At 39.8% G+C, this 16,225-nt stretch overlaps 1 protein-coding gene across 1 annotated transcript in view; it reads right to left on the bottom strand.

Annotated features, from left to right (window-relative positions):
* LOC139945877 (receptor-type tyrosine-protein phosphatase F-like) overlaps nucleotides 1-16,225 on the bottom strand; it is a 59,831-nt gene that overhangs the window by 10,288 nt on the left and 33,318 nt on the right. The window contains exons 16-31 of the mRNA XM_071943377.1: nucleotides 15,920-16,213; nucleotides 15,378-15,689; nucleotides 10,628-10,921; nucleotides 9,953-10,085; nucleotides 9,350-9,525; nucleotides 8,628-8,915; nucleotides 7,170-7,408; nucleotides 5,979-6,048; nucleotides 5,224-5,330; nucleotides 4,364-4,580; nucleotides 3,014-3,113; nucleotides 2,241-2,496; nucleotides 1,997-2,039; nucleotides 1,267-1,369; nucleotides 831-910; nucleotides 162-490 (exon numbers count right to left, since the gene is read on the bottom strand). Coding sequence (XP_071799478.1) covers nucleotides 162-490; nucleotides 831-910; nucleotides 1,267-1,369; nucleotides 1,997-2,039; nucleotides 2,241-2,496; nucleotides 3,014-3,113; nucleotides 4,364-4,580; nucleotides 5,224-5,330; nucleotides 5,979-6,048; nucleotides 7,170-7,408; nucleotides 8,628-8,915; nucleotides 9,350-9,525; nucleotides 9,953-10,085; nucleotides 10,628-10,921; nucleotides 15,378-15,689; nucleotides 15,920-16,213 — 3,041 coding nt within the window. The remainder of the gene's footprint in view (nucleotides 1-161; nucleotides 491-830; nucleotides 911-1,266; nucleotides 1,370-1,996; nucleotides 2,040-2,240; nucleotides 2,497-3,013; nucleotides 3,114-4,363; nucleotides 4,581-5,223; nucleotides 5,331-5,978; nucleotides 6,049-7,169; nucleotides 7,409-8,627; nucleotides 8,916-9,349; nucleotides 9,526-9,952; nucleotides 10,086-10,627; nucleotides 10,922-15,377; nucleotides 15,690-15,919; nucleotides 16,214-16,225) is intronic.

The following is a 16,225-nucleotide window of genomic DNA, read 5'->3' as shown; positions in this document are numbered from 1 at the left end:
ACAATGGCTTTTAACATAATGTTTATAGAGACTTGCGTAACTTCCCCCACCTTCTTAGTGAATCTATCTAATAGAAAATCTTGGCATAACAGTACTGAATTTCAACTTAGCGACCCCTTTTATTTAAGAAGCAGATAATGTTAGACACCGGTTAAATGTACCTCAAAATCTTGCTGAAATGCATTGATCTTTCCAGACTTTCTTGCTTTGATGAACCGTGCTAGATCAGTCATGGTCACGGCTCCCGTAGTTGATGAGCCAGATGCACCCTTAACCGCACTCTTTGACTTGGGTCTGGACCTAATATTCGGCTTCTGTTTGATAGCCGGCTTGGTTGATGTTGACGGACCGGCACCAGCCTGATCCTTAGTGGGTGATTTCGGTGCAGATGGGCCGGGGATACTGGCCGACTGTCTGGAGGAATGGTCGGTAGATGAACGGGAAACTTTGTCAGCGGATGCATCACAGCCACGATTTGAAAGCTCAATGTCTGAAGAAGTAAAGTTACTCTTGGAGTTAATTTTTTTTTTTTTTTTTTTTTAACGTTAAGTAACAAATAACACAACACAGGTTTTCTTGTGTGTGACGACGTCGGTTAAAGTGGTCTGTAATACGTGTCTGAAAGTCAACAAAACGAGTTGCGAACAATATTTGTTCGATCATTCTCAAACTTTTCCAAGTTTTCTCTCTACACTCGTGATTAAGCCTTTTAGTGGGAGTAATTATCTTTAAAGATAACTGTGGCAACATTTGTCTAGGCCCATATGCCACATTGACTTTGCCTCGACAAAAATCAACAATTAATCGGTATATTTGTGTTTACGTCATACCTTCATAGTCTGGTGGGTTGAGAGAAACTGCATTAACACCGTTCTGTCCATCCACTGCCTTTCCTTCTTTCCACTTGCGTCTTCGAATGAAAACAAGTATACAAAGAGTTAATTGAGCACATAATTAAAAAGTAATAGTTTTGGTGGGACATGTTGAGCTTGTTTAATAGCATCGTGGAGGGTACTCGGACACAACTTGGCCTAAACTTCTATTTTTTGAAATATAAAATATAGTGAAACTAAAAAGTATCATTTTGATTTTGCCCTCATTTATAGGCAGTATTACACAACAATTCGACTGGGGTGATACGGACCATCATCACAAAGGGGGACAGTTTTCACCAACGTTACAGCAGGGTAAGAATAATTGTCACTAGTAAAGCATTTTCCTTATACACTATTACTTTTGCCTGAAGACAACCAAAACAAAACTTACATGAAAACAGCGGCGAGCAAAACAATGATGACTAACACCAGAAAAATGAGTATAACGGCAACAACCGATCCAGCAGCGTTAGGCTCCGAGTAATCTCCATCCACTACGATAGATAATAATACGAGCATGATATTTCATTACGAAGAATAGCAGATGACATGCTTATTGCACCTTCGTTCGGATTATACTGTATATTTGTTATAGAGGACATCTTTCTTTTTACTCCATGTTGTGCTTGATTTGGAGCAAGATGCATGGTGCCCCGCGCCCCTCTGCTGTGTCTTTAGTGTGTCCTTGGAATTGCATACACAAACTTTAGATGACTTTTAGGGGTTGGCCCTAAAAGTGTTACCTTAATGTGTATTACAGTATGGAAACATGTGGGGTACCTCTTGCCCCTATAATGGCAAACCAACATGTGTTTTTCCCGGGTGCTAACAGTTTCTGATTTATATACGTTTATTACGGATTCAACTTTACTTGTTGAATCCACTTTCGGAATGAACGATATCTTAAGAATTGCCATCACGGAATGTGATTTGTTTAGCCAGGTAGAGTCACCAGTAGTTGCATAATCTTGATTTCTTAAAACGTGATGATTGTGTAACACACGATCTTATTTAGGAAGGATGGTGCGTTATTGGCGAGAAGTTAGGAACATGTTTGCAGCAACTGTCTTGACCAGAGATAAATCTTACACCGTTTTAAACTAAATTAAAATCAAACCCACCTTCAACTGTCAATGGTTCGTCATTCCAAACCACGCTCGCTTTCTGTGGCAGAATAAATAAAATAAACAGTTAATTTAACAGAATAAATAAACAGTTAAAAGAAAAAAGGTCAGTACACATTGTCAATTGGTTTGGGTGAAAACAAAAATAACAAAACTTTACAGGTATTATTATTTTTTTTTTAAGCTAGACACAATGATATATCTTGTTTCTTCGATAGTATAATAACTTGCTTCGGCATACCGTTTCATTTATTCTGCTGACAGCACCGACGTAGATCTCGTACACAGCGCCCTCTTGCAGCGGTGGATTCCAGTACCCGCCGTAGATTTTGTTGTCACCAACGACAAACTTTCCTGGGAGTCTTCCAGGTAATTCAGCAGCAATGTAAGCAGAGGGATCCTCGTCATGGTGCCGAAGCTCAGGCGCAGATCGTTTAGATTTTTTGCCAGTCAAGGTCGAATCACCAGCAATGTTCTTCACACCAATCTGGTAAGAACTTCCAATTCGAAAAAAAGACATCTGAGCATGTAGACTATTTGAAATACTTATGACATATTTTTAGGGTTCGATGTCAGCACATGGGTCCACGATTATGTGCCCATCGTGTTTAAGATGGTTCATTTTGCCATTTTAAACGATTTGTTTGTGCTATTTACATCTTTAGGTAATTCAACCTCATTTAACGAATATCATTTGAAATATTGTTTCATCCACCATTGCCAATATTGGCATACGAGTTTTGAATAAAAATGACGAGGACAAGATGGAGTGACACCCCCTAAATAACGTGTGTTGTGGTCCAGCTTAGGGTATCATAGCATATGAGCCAGCTCGTGTGTACAAAACAACTGCAACAACATTAAATGTCACTGAGTTACTGCATGGCTAAGTACACACCCTGCAAAACATTTTAAAGCAATGTTTAGAGTTCCCGGCAGTTTTCGCAGCACTCATTGATGAGGATACCTTTAAACTTACCCCTCTCATGACATAACCATTTATAAGCAATTTACCTGGTATATTTAGAGGCGTTGGTACTGGCTAGTCGGATGGTCAGATGTGTGACACTCGACTCCGCCCCGATGAGAGCAGGCTTATCCGGTGGAGTAAGATCTAGGATCGAGAAAGTGGCAGAAATACAAAACAATCTTGTTCAGCTCGAAGACTTTTGTATGCCTAACGTTATCCCCTTTTCCAAACCCAGCCATTCACCTCCCCCCTCAAACAAAAGGAATAACAACAAGAATAACAAGAGCAACAGCAACAATACGAAGAAAATCAACAACTGAAACAACAACAGCTAACATCAACAACACAGTAGCAACACCAGCAAAACAAAACACACAAAAAATAAAAGATACAGAGCATTTCTACCATAATATTGTATCTACCACTTTATTTCTTACGCCTACTTAGACGGTCAAATTTACCAAATGTAGATCTGAAGCTAGTATGTGCAGTATGTAAGGCCTTTGTTTTAGTACTCATCACAAGTTTGGTTTGCTGGGTTAACTAAAAAACAACTGGAGTGTCTCGAAAGAATGCTACGCAAAGCTTTCCGTATTACATTGACTCATACTTATTGCAGAGACCATTCTTATTCTGACATTTGCAATGAACTGATTATTCCTCCAATTTCAGAGAGACTCGAAAGCCTCGTCTTAAAGTTTGGAAAGTCCATTTTAAATTCCAGTAGTCTCCGGGGATGGCTTCCCCCTAATAGGAACAACAACTTTAGAAATGCTGCTCAGCTCACTGCTGTTAAATGTAGAACCAGCCGTCGATTTCACAAAGAGTTAGGACTCGTCTTATCCCGAGTTAGGACGAGTAACTCGTCCTAACTTAGGATTAATCTTAAGGTCTGCATGTTACAGTGCAGGGCTGGGACTCGTCCTAAGTCCTAAGATCAGTCTTATGTTAGGAAGATTTTTGTGAAATCGACGGCAGTATATTTAACAACAGTTGTATTCCCAAATTGACTACAAATCTTAGTGTTTTTATCTGTGGTGTTCTGTCTTCTTAACAATTCTCTGGCTGACCCTGTTTTCATTTTTTTTTTTTTTTTCGTTTTTTTTTTATTTTAATGTTTTGGTTGTTAAATGACTGTTTGTTTTATGGCTTATCTCGCTTTTTTTTTTTTTTTTTTTTTTTTTGGTAGTGCCTTTTCGGTAATTTGTATATACCTGCTCCCTTGTGTAAAATGTGTCCGTTTAACTTTGATGTTTTTTCTCAAATTTTAATATATTTTTAGTAATAATTCTTGTATTTTTTACTCTTTGTATATATGCATCCGCAATTAGGCTTTTTGACCGCCATGTTTGCATTTTCAATAAACCAATAATAATAATACAAATAATATTTACCCAATGGCAATTCAGTGAAGACTTCCACTTGTGAAATATTTCCACTCATATTGGCATTATTTACTGCCCGAACCCGAACCTCATATTGCGTAGAAGGTTCCAAATCGCTGATGACTTCATTTAAAGACGTAACCAATACTTTTGAGCTCCAAAATTCCGAGCGAGTGTTAAAGCTGAAGCTTTGGTCGTATGGACGGGCCAGTACACGGTGCTCAACCTGTTGTTTAATGAGTACTAAATGTGTGAGTACAAACCACAGACAGGTTCTTTATGTCTGTGGTACAAACAAACGAAAGTTAAGATCGGGTCCTTCTTGATAATTTACTACCATGTTTGGAAAACGCTCTTACGTTTTCAAAATGTTTGTTTGAAATAAAATCATAACTATCCACAAAATCTAATTGACTTTCCCTTTAATAAGTGTAAAACAGGGTGTTGACATTGAAATCTGGTTTCCATCAAACGTATACAAAGGTAAGCAGCAACGATAATGGATTAGGTACAAACCTAGACTTGACTCAAGTCCTATAATCTCGTGCCAATCTCATAAAACTACTATTTTGTGATGTTCTGCATTCCCCAACCTGTTCTCGGGACCACAGTAGCTACATTTGACGGCTTAGGGGCCTCCCGTACGAGAACGGGACTTGAATCCAGTCTAGTACAAACCAGGCTCAGGGGGTTACTCATTTGCTTATTTTAAAGCGTGCATTTATATGAAGCACTGCGTCGAGATAAATATTCCGTCTAAATTCTATACATCGGTCGCCAACCTCCTCTGCTTGTGTGAGAATTTATATCGTTTTGACGGTGTCTGAGGGCGTTATACGGCAGTAAAATACTGAAGAGGGTATACATACAATATAATTTACGATCACCCCATTTGGATATTGTGGCTTTTTCCAACTGAGTGTGATGCTCGTCTGGGTTATCTCTTTAGCGATCAGAGATCGCGGTTGACTTGGCTCTGTGGAAAGGAAACGCATGTCAAGATGATAATTGTTTCCCAATTGTTCCTCATTTTCAAAAGTGTGTACAAATAAGCATTGTTATCATAAGTAAAAAAAAGAAAAAAAGAAAAATGGAAGTTGGCTGCAACAAACCGGATGAGGAAATGTTAATAAAGTAGATGTTGACAACCAGCTAAAACCGCGAAGGCGGGTTCATGTTGTTTAATTGTTTTTGTTTTAATGTTCTTGAGTGGCAGGTGAACCCACAAAATGATACGTTCGCTCTTGGTGAACACAACTCCTTCCCATGGTCTAAACAGATGAATATGGGCCCCATGATCCAATAAAACACAAATTGAGCCTACAGTAACTTCATACTTTCTCATCTAAACAATATAATGCTTTAGATCCACTTTGTTTCAGGCTCACTAACTGTTTTGCTATGGATTGTGCTGCTTGCACCTTTTTGGTCAAGTCTCTACATTATTAGGGCTTTCTGATGCTGTGTGGCCATGGGTGGTTCGGTAAACTTGTGTATTTATGGAACGTGATAGAGCAATGAAATTGTTTTTAAAGACCTAATTAGGGGCCTACTTAGCACGATTTCCTTTCGTACGGTTTAAAGAAAATAATTATTCGATTTTTTTTTATAGTATTAGTGTTACCTCCGGGATCAGTAGTAACGGTTGCGATGTCACTCCATGGACCATGTCCAACATTTGTCTCAGCTCGGACCTGGAAGATAATTATCAAAACGTGAAAATTTAAATAAAATACAAGATGATATTTCTTGAATCTTGGACATGGCAGTATTCATTTGGTGATGAGGGCATGTTTTGATTGTCTCTATTCTTCTGGTCTATGGGCTTAAATTTCGTAATACATATTGAAGATAGGTCTTGCAGGTCCATGTCTTGCTGTGGTTGTTAAATTGTTGACGGTTGTTTTGTAGAGGAATCATTTTTGTTTTCTTCTTCTTCTTCTTCTTTTGTCTTCTATGTATTTTCGATTTGTTATTTTTTTTTTTTCAATTTGAATGCAGTTGATATTAAACTTGGATAAGTTATAACTTAAAAGGTGTCTTTGCAGAAGAGTAATATTAAGCTTAAGAGATGATTTAAATCTGCAAATTGACTTACATGAATACTATGATGTCGACTTGGGTTGATAATTTAACTCTCAAAGTCAACTTACTGACACTAAGATGTCAACTTGTCCTGACAATTTATATCTCAAAGACGGTTTTTCATGAAAATGTTGCTTCTCAAAGTCGACTTATCGCCACGACAAACACGACAAGTTGATTGCTGAGGTTAGTGTTTACTCGTGGAAATGCTACGAAACTTCTGGCACTCCGCAGAGGTAAAGATGCTATGTCAGTTTTTTGGCCCCAAACATTAAAAAATATATTGTTTTGAGTGAATGGTATTTCAAAGAGTATCACCCGCTCTAACGAAAAAAAGTGTAACTTTTACTTTTAATGGTCAGAAACTTAAATGACAACAATTTAAAACGTTTCTTATAAAACACATAAGAATTCGTCACGTGATATATTCTCGGGATCCCGACAAAAACTAATTTTGAGCACTTTATTTCACTGCTACTAATAATTGGCGGACTTATTCGAGCAATGGCTCAAATGAACGCTTGTAACTTTCTCGACCCCCATCAAAATACCTATTGAATTTTAAATCAAAATTTGTGTGTCAAATCGGCCAAAAATCTGATATAGCATCTTTAACCCTTGCACCTGCATTTACAAAAAAAAATATATTCAACAGGATCCAAAAATAATATCGTGTTTTATAATCAAGCGAAACTGGTTTTGTGTTTTTAATAATTTTACAATGTATTACCTGGACTGAGTAGCTTATACTTCCTTCCAAATTCGAGATCTTCCTCGTCTGGTACTGACTAGCAAACTGCTTAGTGATTCTCACTGTATCACCCAATGTCTGGTTCCCTGACCCTGTCTTCCAATAGCGGATCTCGTAGCTAATGATGATGCCGTGAGGAGGACTAGGAGCATTCCACGCTACGGTGATCCTGTCGCTTCTCGTAACTGGAAAAGTGACTTTGCTTGGGGGCGGAGGAACTGAAATAATATGTTAACAATACTTCCAGTACTTCTATACTAATATAAAACACACACTATAATAATACGTGAGAGAAATATCCAAGCAAACATGAAGTACACCAGGATGGTTCAACTATTAAGACAGAGCCACCATCGTTTTGTAACTAAATAGTGTTTGTGTGTTTCTTGTGGTCAGGTATGTTGGGGGAACTCATTTTGTTCACATTCAGCTGAAAGTCACCTGGAAGTGGATTTTGTCAAAATAAAGCTTTTGTCACTATAAAATTATGTGTTTCGATGAGTGGAATATGAATAAACAATTAACTAAGGTTTTACAAAATTAGTTTCCATGTTATTTACAAATTTGAAAATAAGCCCGACCCGAGAGGGCGCTGTTTGTGACGTCAATCGAGGCGCGATGACAACACAATTTAGTGACGCTTCGCGCAAGCTAAAAACATGCCCTCAAAATTGAACAATACATGATTTTTTTCATGTTAGGCAAATGCTCCTTTAGGTTCGTTACGTCTTTCAGGTACCTTCTTCGACTACCCAACTAGCTGGACAAATTATTGGGATGGCGTTATGTTATAGAAAAGAACTTTTCTCTTAATGTCAAAATGTGTAGTGTATTCCGGATTCTCGAAGCACGACGGCTCGAAGTATCTGCTGCACAGCACTGGAAAAGACGTCGGACCGGACCACTTTACAAACTGACCCCCATCTTTAGTTGTTTTGCTGCATCCAGCAGCAATACACCGGATCGACATTGCCGGAAAAATGCAAGAAACAAACTTTTTCGAAACGTACAAACTCACGACTAAGACTTGAATGTACTTGCACGTACGTGTGTTCGATGTTCGATCGAGGCAAAGTCTGCCTCGATTGACGTCACAAAAGGGGTAGGCGGAGTCACCCCCACACAACTTTATTTATTTGTTTTCAACATATAATAAGTCGTTAAAACAATTACTCAAAACAATTATTTTGTTGTTCAGGAACATATACTCTAATGTTTGAAAACAAATATATATTTCCAGGTGGCTTGAATGTTTGGGAAGGGGCAGTCGGGTGAGATGTTATTTGTTGTTACATCTACTCTTATAAGAGAAAACATAGTAATCTATGTATAAAAGTTGTATTATACATGTTGGTGACTGAAACTAGTAAAAACAATCATTGTCTTTATGTAGTGCATTATAGGCCTGTAGACATTAAACGATATTACACTACTTACTTCCTTCTTTTGTTTGAGTCGTATATGAAGCAACTGGTCCTGAACCAAACTGATTCTCTGCAGATACTGACAGTGTGTACGATGTGAAGGGAACTAGACCAGTGAACTCTACCCCCGTACTAGAGGTTGTATCTTCCTCGAATACTCCTTCTTCACTGTCAATGAGTGTGTAATGATACTGGGTTATGATTCCGTTACGCTGGCCACACTCTGGTTGTTTCCACAATAATGCTATGGTTTGGTTGGTAACATCAGTAGACTCCACATCTCTTGGAGGACCGGAAGGTGCTATAATTGGGAACAATTTTTTACACAAATAAACAAACGATGGTCTGATTACTAAGTGTCGTGAATGTATACATACAGCAGTGCATCAACGATTTTATCCTTCAGTCAGAACGACATTTGAATTTACCAACAATACATTCAAGTAAACATTGAACATGTTCAATTCATTTGTTATAATTTATTTACACACTATACCATTACCAATTTCCTCCCTTGATCAATGAAGATGAAAATAAGAAAAACAAAATATTTATAATGCACAAACTCCAGGGTCACGTGCCCTATGCATACCTTTGCATCCCTTTTGCTATTTTGTTTTTACTAACAATTGCAATTCTTCAATAAAGGAAAGCCATTTGTTTTCTTGGTAAAGGCTCCATTAACCCACATCTTGCCTTTAATCAAGACGTACAAACCAGTTTTAATATACCTACCAGTGTCGTTGGTGATGACTATCGCTGATGCTTCCCCCCCTGCTCCTGCACTGTTAGAAGGCGTGACGTACACGCTGTATGTAGAGTGAGGGTATAATCCAGCTATGGTTGTTGTTGACTGGGAGCCATCAAGCCACTGCTGACGATTATGGGTTACTTTACTGTCACACCGGTCCCTTTAAAGAAAACAATTATTTTAAAGGATTTATTCCTAGTGCAACAACTAAAGGAAAATTGTTATAAAGGATTTCACGCCATCGGTTATTTTGTGCGAAGAAAACAAAAATCTGAGTAGCTGGCATTACTCTGAAATATCGTTCCTGCGCCTGTTTATAGTTTTTGCGTCTGCGATTACCGGCGAGAGAAAAGAACAGTGACGAGTTTAAGCTATTGGACACATGTTACTATTATTATATTAACTGACGCATTTTTGTACGTGAGGAACCGTTATCACATGATATTATAAAAAAAAATGTTCTTTCACTCAAGTTATACATCAAGATCCGAGATGAAACAAACAATGCATAGTTATACTTGGTAGTAATATACGACTCATTTTTAGCATTGCAAATTTGCTTGTTTTTAGTGATAATAAACTCGTACCTGTTGGCGAGTTGATATTCCACTGTGTATTTAGATACTGGACAGTTGTTAGCGTTGGGGTTCTGCCAAGTAACATGTATCTGGGTTGCGTCTGAGGTTGGGTTTGCCCGCAGCATGGTCACTCGTCCAGGAGCTAGTGTATAAAGACATGGGTGATGTTGTTATACGTTTCTTTAAGTTGTTTGTACAATATTGCATCATTTAGAGCAAAATGAAGCAGCAAATTAGCCCAGCCATTTCAATTCAATTCAATTCAATTCAATTTTATTTGTCCCACCATGTAGGAGACTCTATTTGAATACATGCAATACAGAAAGAAAAATAAATAACACACAATCATAAATAAACTACTGGAAATATTAAATTTAAAGCAATTTTCAAAGTTATTGAAATAATCAAGCAGCGTAAGGCCTAATTGTCGTCCTGGTGCTGTTATAAGAACAATAACATGCAACGTAATTTGTAGGTGGTGAATATTTGTTTGACTCTGTCTCGACATGCAGCCGACAAAGGGTATATTTCTTTGTAAGCACGTGTCTCGGGCATTCTCCCAGAGTGCCTTTTTTGTGAAGCTGTGTTTGTAATGCGTTTTTTAAATACTTTCCTCGAATGTTCCTATTCCCATTTTGTTTCAGACTCATTTCGGTTAACAGTTACATGTTTTAATGTACATACCGACAGTATTTGTGGTCTCCTGTTGCTCAAATGATAAGCCTTCGCTTGTTCCGAGTGTAGTTACAGCGATGGTGTATGATGTACACGGAAACAAGTTGACAAACCGTGCAGTAGACGTTCTTCTTTTTAAAACATCCACATTCTGTTGACGTTGGTTGTGTCCAGTTAGATACAACTCTGCTCTGTAACCTGTGATACTGCCTCCTCTGCTACCACATGGGATAGGGTTCCAGGTGATGCTGATGCTACTGGCAGTCACTTCACTTCTATTGAATGTAGGCGCAGCTTGAGGGCCTAATGTAAATCACCAAACACAGTCGTTTATGCTTCATATCGTCCCTTTCTTTGTGAATGTTGTTGTACAGATAAACATACCGATCTTAAATAATGAGCGAGCTCAAATTGAAATGTTCAAAATGGCGTCTGGGATATAAACGCCGCGATGCTGTTATCAAGTCACAAGGGTCGTGAGGCTCAATCCACTCACAATAATTGCATTGAAATCGAACGCCTGCCACATATGATGATGACACAGCGGATAAGCTCCCATATTATGAAGATTGTGCACTTTTTGAGAAAAGCATGAAATTTCTAGCATAGTAAGGTTGGACCATAAGATACATTTTTAGATGTGGAGGGAAGTCAGATTTGACCTCTGATGACCTTGAGAGGTCAAAATCCAAAATGGCCGCCAATCCGCATGGTCTTATGTAAAAACACGCTTAAGTTTTGAACCAAATAATCTAGAAAAACTCTTAAAGTGTCCTTTCCAACTATATTGGGGATGCCAATTCATTTGGTAATACTTGCAAGATCACCAAAACTTTAGGTTTTGCAGAAAGGTCAAGGTCAAAATTTACCAAAAAAAAGGAAAATTTCGCATGTTTACAACATGAGAGCCATTTATTTGTCATGTGTTCTCCCCTATATTCTAAAATGTATCTAGGGGTGGTTCCCCTGCATAGTCCCTCATCTTAATCTTTTAGTAAGGTCATTCCACTAATTAGCAACAGACCATTCTTTTTCTTGTAACTGACAATATGCGTAGCATGGTCAGTGGGCACTATACGCGCGAAGCATGCACGGAACGTGGAGTCAAGTTCAGTACATCATAGATGCTGCTGAGAAACTCCACTCCCAAACTAGTTATCCCTCAAGGTCCATGCAGCAACCCAAAGTAGAGGGCTGGTTGACAAGCCTCAATCTGGGAGTATGTGTCTCCTATATGACAGGCTGTTGCAACAGACATTGCAGGCGGTCTTAGGGTGGAAAATGTACCTGCCAAAGTTGCGTCTTGGACTGTTTACAACAGGGGCTGTGGACTACATCGACCACAATCCAAGCTCTGCCTGCAACTGTAAAAGATTCCTTCCACGACATTGGCATCTCACTTATGCAGCATCCATCACACACACATGATGGAACTGAACATAGTGTACCGGTGGTTAGTCAGGGTGGCTCTTCCACCAAGTCAGTACCACCTATGCCAACAGCCCATTGTGCCACCAGCTGCCCTCGAGACAAAGCCATCCCACCGCAATCAAGGCTCTGCTGCCTCTGTTTCTTTACAATGTACACTCCAGGGCAATGAAACGACACTCCATGAACATTGTTAAGGCAGCAGTTCAGAACTTGAACCAACGTCAAATTCTGTCCTTGCCGCTGACCAACCCCTGTATGCTCGTCGTGCAAAGGAAGTTCTGTGAACCTAGCTGGCCGGACGGACACTCACGCAGAGCAGATGATCGTTTCGTAATCATGTTGGGTCGTTTACACAGCGAGGTGGCCACATTGAAGTTGCTGGGAGACTGACTTGGAGAGAGTGGATCGACAAAAGCCCTGGTATGGCTGACATTGCATGTTCCGGAACAGCCAATTCTTTCATACGTGCCAGCCAAGTCACAAAGAACAGCCATGCACATCAGGTCAAAGCTGCAAGCCTTTTTACACTCCTCCAACAAGCTTACGATGGTAATGATGCCATTAAGCCAGATAGTCCGCCTCTTGAGAAGTTGTGCACACGGCAAACAAAGGACTGTGTCCACTGGCTCAAGAACCTGTCATTAGAGCTTCTTCTACTGCGGTACAGATTATGCCCCGCATGTTTGCCCTAGACCACACACACTACTCCAGATGGCTTTCCGTACACATCCGTGACATGACGACTCTCGCTGCAAAAACTTCCAGATGTCCAAGCAGAATTCTTGTCTGTGATGCACAAAACCAGCAACAAATTCTGCCATAGCGATAGCAATAGCAATAGCAACTGACACAGCAATTGACCAGTGCCATGAGCAGAACAATGCAATGGTGAAAGGTTCTGGCGGGGCTTTTGGACCGACTGGCAATCCAGGAGCACTCCGTCGCTGGATGGTAGCAGGGACAGAAATTTGCCAGGATCACTACAGAATTTGAAAAACAGGTCACAAAGCAAAATAATGGTGTGGCTGACACTGAACATCATGACCAGCAACCTGGAGTGTAAGCAGCAACCCTGAGGGATGTTTTGAAGGCACTTGTGACAGTACTCAAAGAGATGGGCAATCCATTTTTAGATCACAGTCACACAAACACTTCCTCAGAACAAAGTATCACTTTTCAGTGGGCCATCGGCCAAGGTTATGTAAAACAGAAGGCACAGATCGCAGCACCTAAGAGTGACTGTGGTCTCTTTCCGAGGCTGTACATCTCGTGTTAGACACGGGACAGATACGGACAATTTCTTCTCCAATGAAAACCAGGCTGCCCGCCAGCTCTATCAACTTGAGGTAAAATGCGGATTGGAGTTTAAGCACATCTACTTCGCTGCCTGGAATCTGATCTGCTTGAAAACAGTTGTGCACCTGTGGGGCCAAAGCAATAACTTTTGACGGTACAGCTGTGGTTTAAATGCTTAATCCTGGAACAAGAGTTTGGAGAAAGAGTGTTCGCCCCACACATCTTTGCTCAACTCGAGAAAAGCATCTGTATCGACCTTGTCTGGGATGTATACTTACCTAATAGACTAACAGCCTCAACAGGAAGGAAAAGAAAAGGGTGAATCCTGCTACTGTGCTTCCAAAATTTGGAAGGCCTTCCTTAGAGTCAATGAGAACAAAACCGAATTGTTTGCTTTCCTGTCACACGAACAGTAGGAAGTGGAGTACTCTGCTCTCCTGCTGAGTCACACTTGCAAAACAACTCCTGATGAGCTGTGGTCGCCTTTTGGTGTCGGATCAAGCTTTCTGTTCATGAAATGGTTGCCACAATGACTCCGACACAGTGCCTCACTCTCCCAGTCTTCCATGCGTTCACTGGGTGTGACACTGTATCTTCATTCGCAGGCAGAGGAAAGAAGACTGCCTGGGAAACTTTCAAGTCTTTCCCAGAGGTGAATGATGCTTTCAGTGAACTCCTATGCATGCCAAGTGAGGTCAGTGAAGGATCAATATTACTGCTACAGCAATTTGCTGATGTACAACCTAACCAGTGAGAGCATAGAAGTGAATGATGCCAGAAAACAGCTCCTCATACAGAACTCTAGAACCCTGGAGAACATTCCCCCAACCCATGCAGCACTCAATCAGCTTATCAAGCCAACTTGTTTACCAGGCCAACGAACCAGGCACTGGCAAAGGATCCAGAGATGCCAGAGCCATCTGACTGGGGCTGGACAAACGAAAGAATTTGGTGGCAGCCTATTTGAACCACTCTTCTTGAGGAATTAAAATCGTGCCATGAATTAATCCATGGTCGCTGCAAGAAAGTATGCACTGGATGTTGCAGCTGATGTGTCAAAGCTGCACTCAAGTGCACTGCACTGTGCTCTTGTTCTAGAGACTGTTAGATGTTGATAGTTACCATTAGGATATACATAAGATGGACAGTGCTAATTTGATGTTGATAACTATAGTGGTAGTGAACTAGGTTTTAGGTCGTATTTGAAATAGCCATTCTAGTCTACTGGAACCAGTGCCATAGAGTTGCTTACCGGTAAGCACATCTTTGTGCCATCTGTAGTTGACAAATTTTCTCAAGCATAAGCGTGTACAAAACAAACACCCCTTTTGTTTACCTTGTTTGACCTTGACCTTGACCTAAATGCATATCTTTGAGATTTGAGATCTCCCATGCATTACCAAATGAATTGGCATCCCTAATTTAGTTGGAAATGACACCTTTAGCATGACAAATAAATGAGTATGCCTAAACATAATGTAAACATTCGAAATTTGCCTTTTTTGGTAAATTTTGACCTTGACCTTGACCTTTACGCAAAACCGAAAGTTTTGGTGGTCTTGCAAGTATTACCAAATGAATTGGCATCCCCAATATAGTTGGAAATGACACTTTAAGCGTTTTTCTAGACTATTTGGTTCAAAAGTTAAGCGTTTTTTTACATAAGACCATGCGGATTGGCGGCCATTTTGGATTTTGACCTCTCAAGGTCATCAAAGGTCAAATCTGACTTCCCTTCACATCTAAAAATGTATCTTATGGTCCAACCTAACTATGCTAGAAGTTTCATGCTTTTCTCAAAAAGTGCACAATTTTCTTGCTAATCCGCTGCACCATATAATCTGCATGGTCTAGATTGGGTGGCTGGAATCACCAACATTTAATGTACATTACAATGCTCTAAAATAATTTAAGAGTATGTAGTGAATCTATTTCACTATCTGTAAAATACAAATAATTATATCTTTTGCGCGTTTGTGTTGTACGTAAGTCAGACAATTGTAACACATGCATTTTGACAATTAATACTTACTTCTTTCACTTGTGATTTTTGATTTAGTTGTCGCTGTTCCGTTCCCAGCTTCATTTATCGATATAACATTGACCCTATATGTAGAGTATGCTTTCAATCCTTCTATAATGACTGAAGTATCGGAAGTGTTTAGTGATGAAATACCGGCATGGTCAACCTCCTGACATTGCTCCAGATTGATGAGTTCATAGGTCACCAGGTAGTCAGTAGCGAGGCAAGGATTGCCTGGGTCTGTACCAGGTGCTGCCCACGATACTTGCAGTTGATCATGTTGTATGCGACTGATACTCAAGCCAGTAACAGCCTCTGGAGCTATGGAAATGTCATGAAAAAAAAAGTAGATTGCGATTAACGGTTAAGGGGGAACCAATACACTTACCCCACGTCAAGTTATCAAAAACACCACACAACAAGTTTTAGTGAATTCAAACATTTATGAATCAGAGGCCCGGTTTTATTGAAACATATCAATATAACATTAGTTGACGACGTTTTCATTAAAATTAAATTGATTAATATTTTGTTATCTGGCCCATACGTACCGACTGACTCGGTTGTTTCCTGTTGGTTAAAAGATGTCGTTTCGCCAGTACTAATAGTACTAATAGTAGTGACCTTGATTGTGTACGATGTACATGGGGATAATCGGTCAAAGTGTGCATGCGTGTTTGGCACTTGAACAGGTTCATTGGCTTGGCTCTGCCCTTGTCGAGACAAACTCACGCCGTAACCAATGATAGGAACTCCTCTACTGCCACATGGGATGGGGTTCCAGGTGATGTTGATGCTAGTTGATGTCACGTTACTGCTATTAAATGTAGGTGCAATCCCGAGACCTGGTTGGAAGA

The sequence above is a fragment of the Asterias amurensis genome, chromosome 13 (genome assembly GCF_032118995.1).
Source record: "Asterias amurensis chromosome 13, ASM3211899v1".
NCBI classification, from domain to species: domain Eukaryota; kingdom Metazoa; phylum Echinodermata; class Asteroidea; order Forcipulatida; family Asteriidae; genus Asterias; species Asterias amurensis.
Note: the sequence above shows the minus strand (reverse complement) of the source record. Positions and strands in the feature narration are given on the sequence as shown.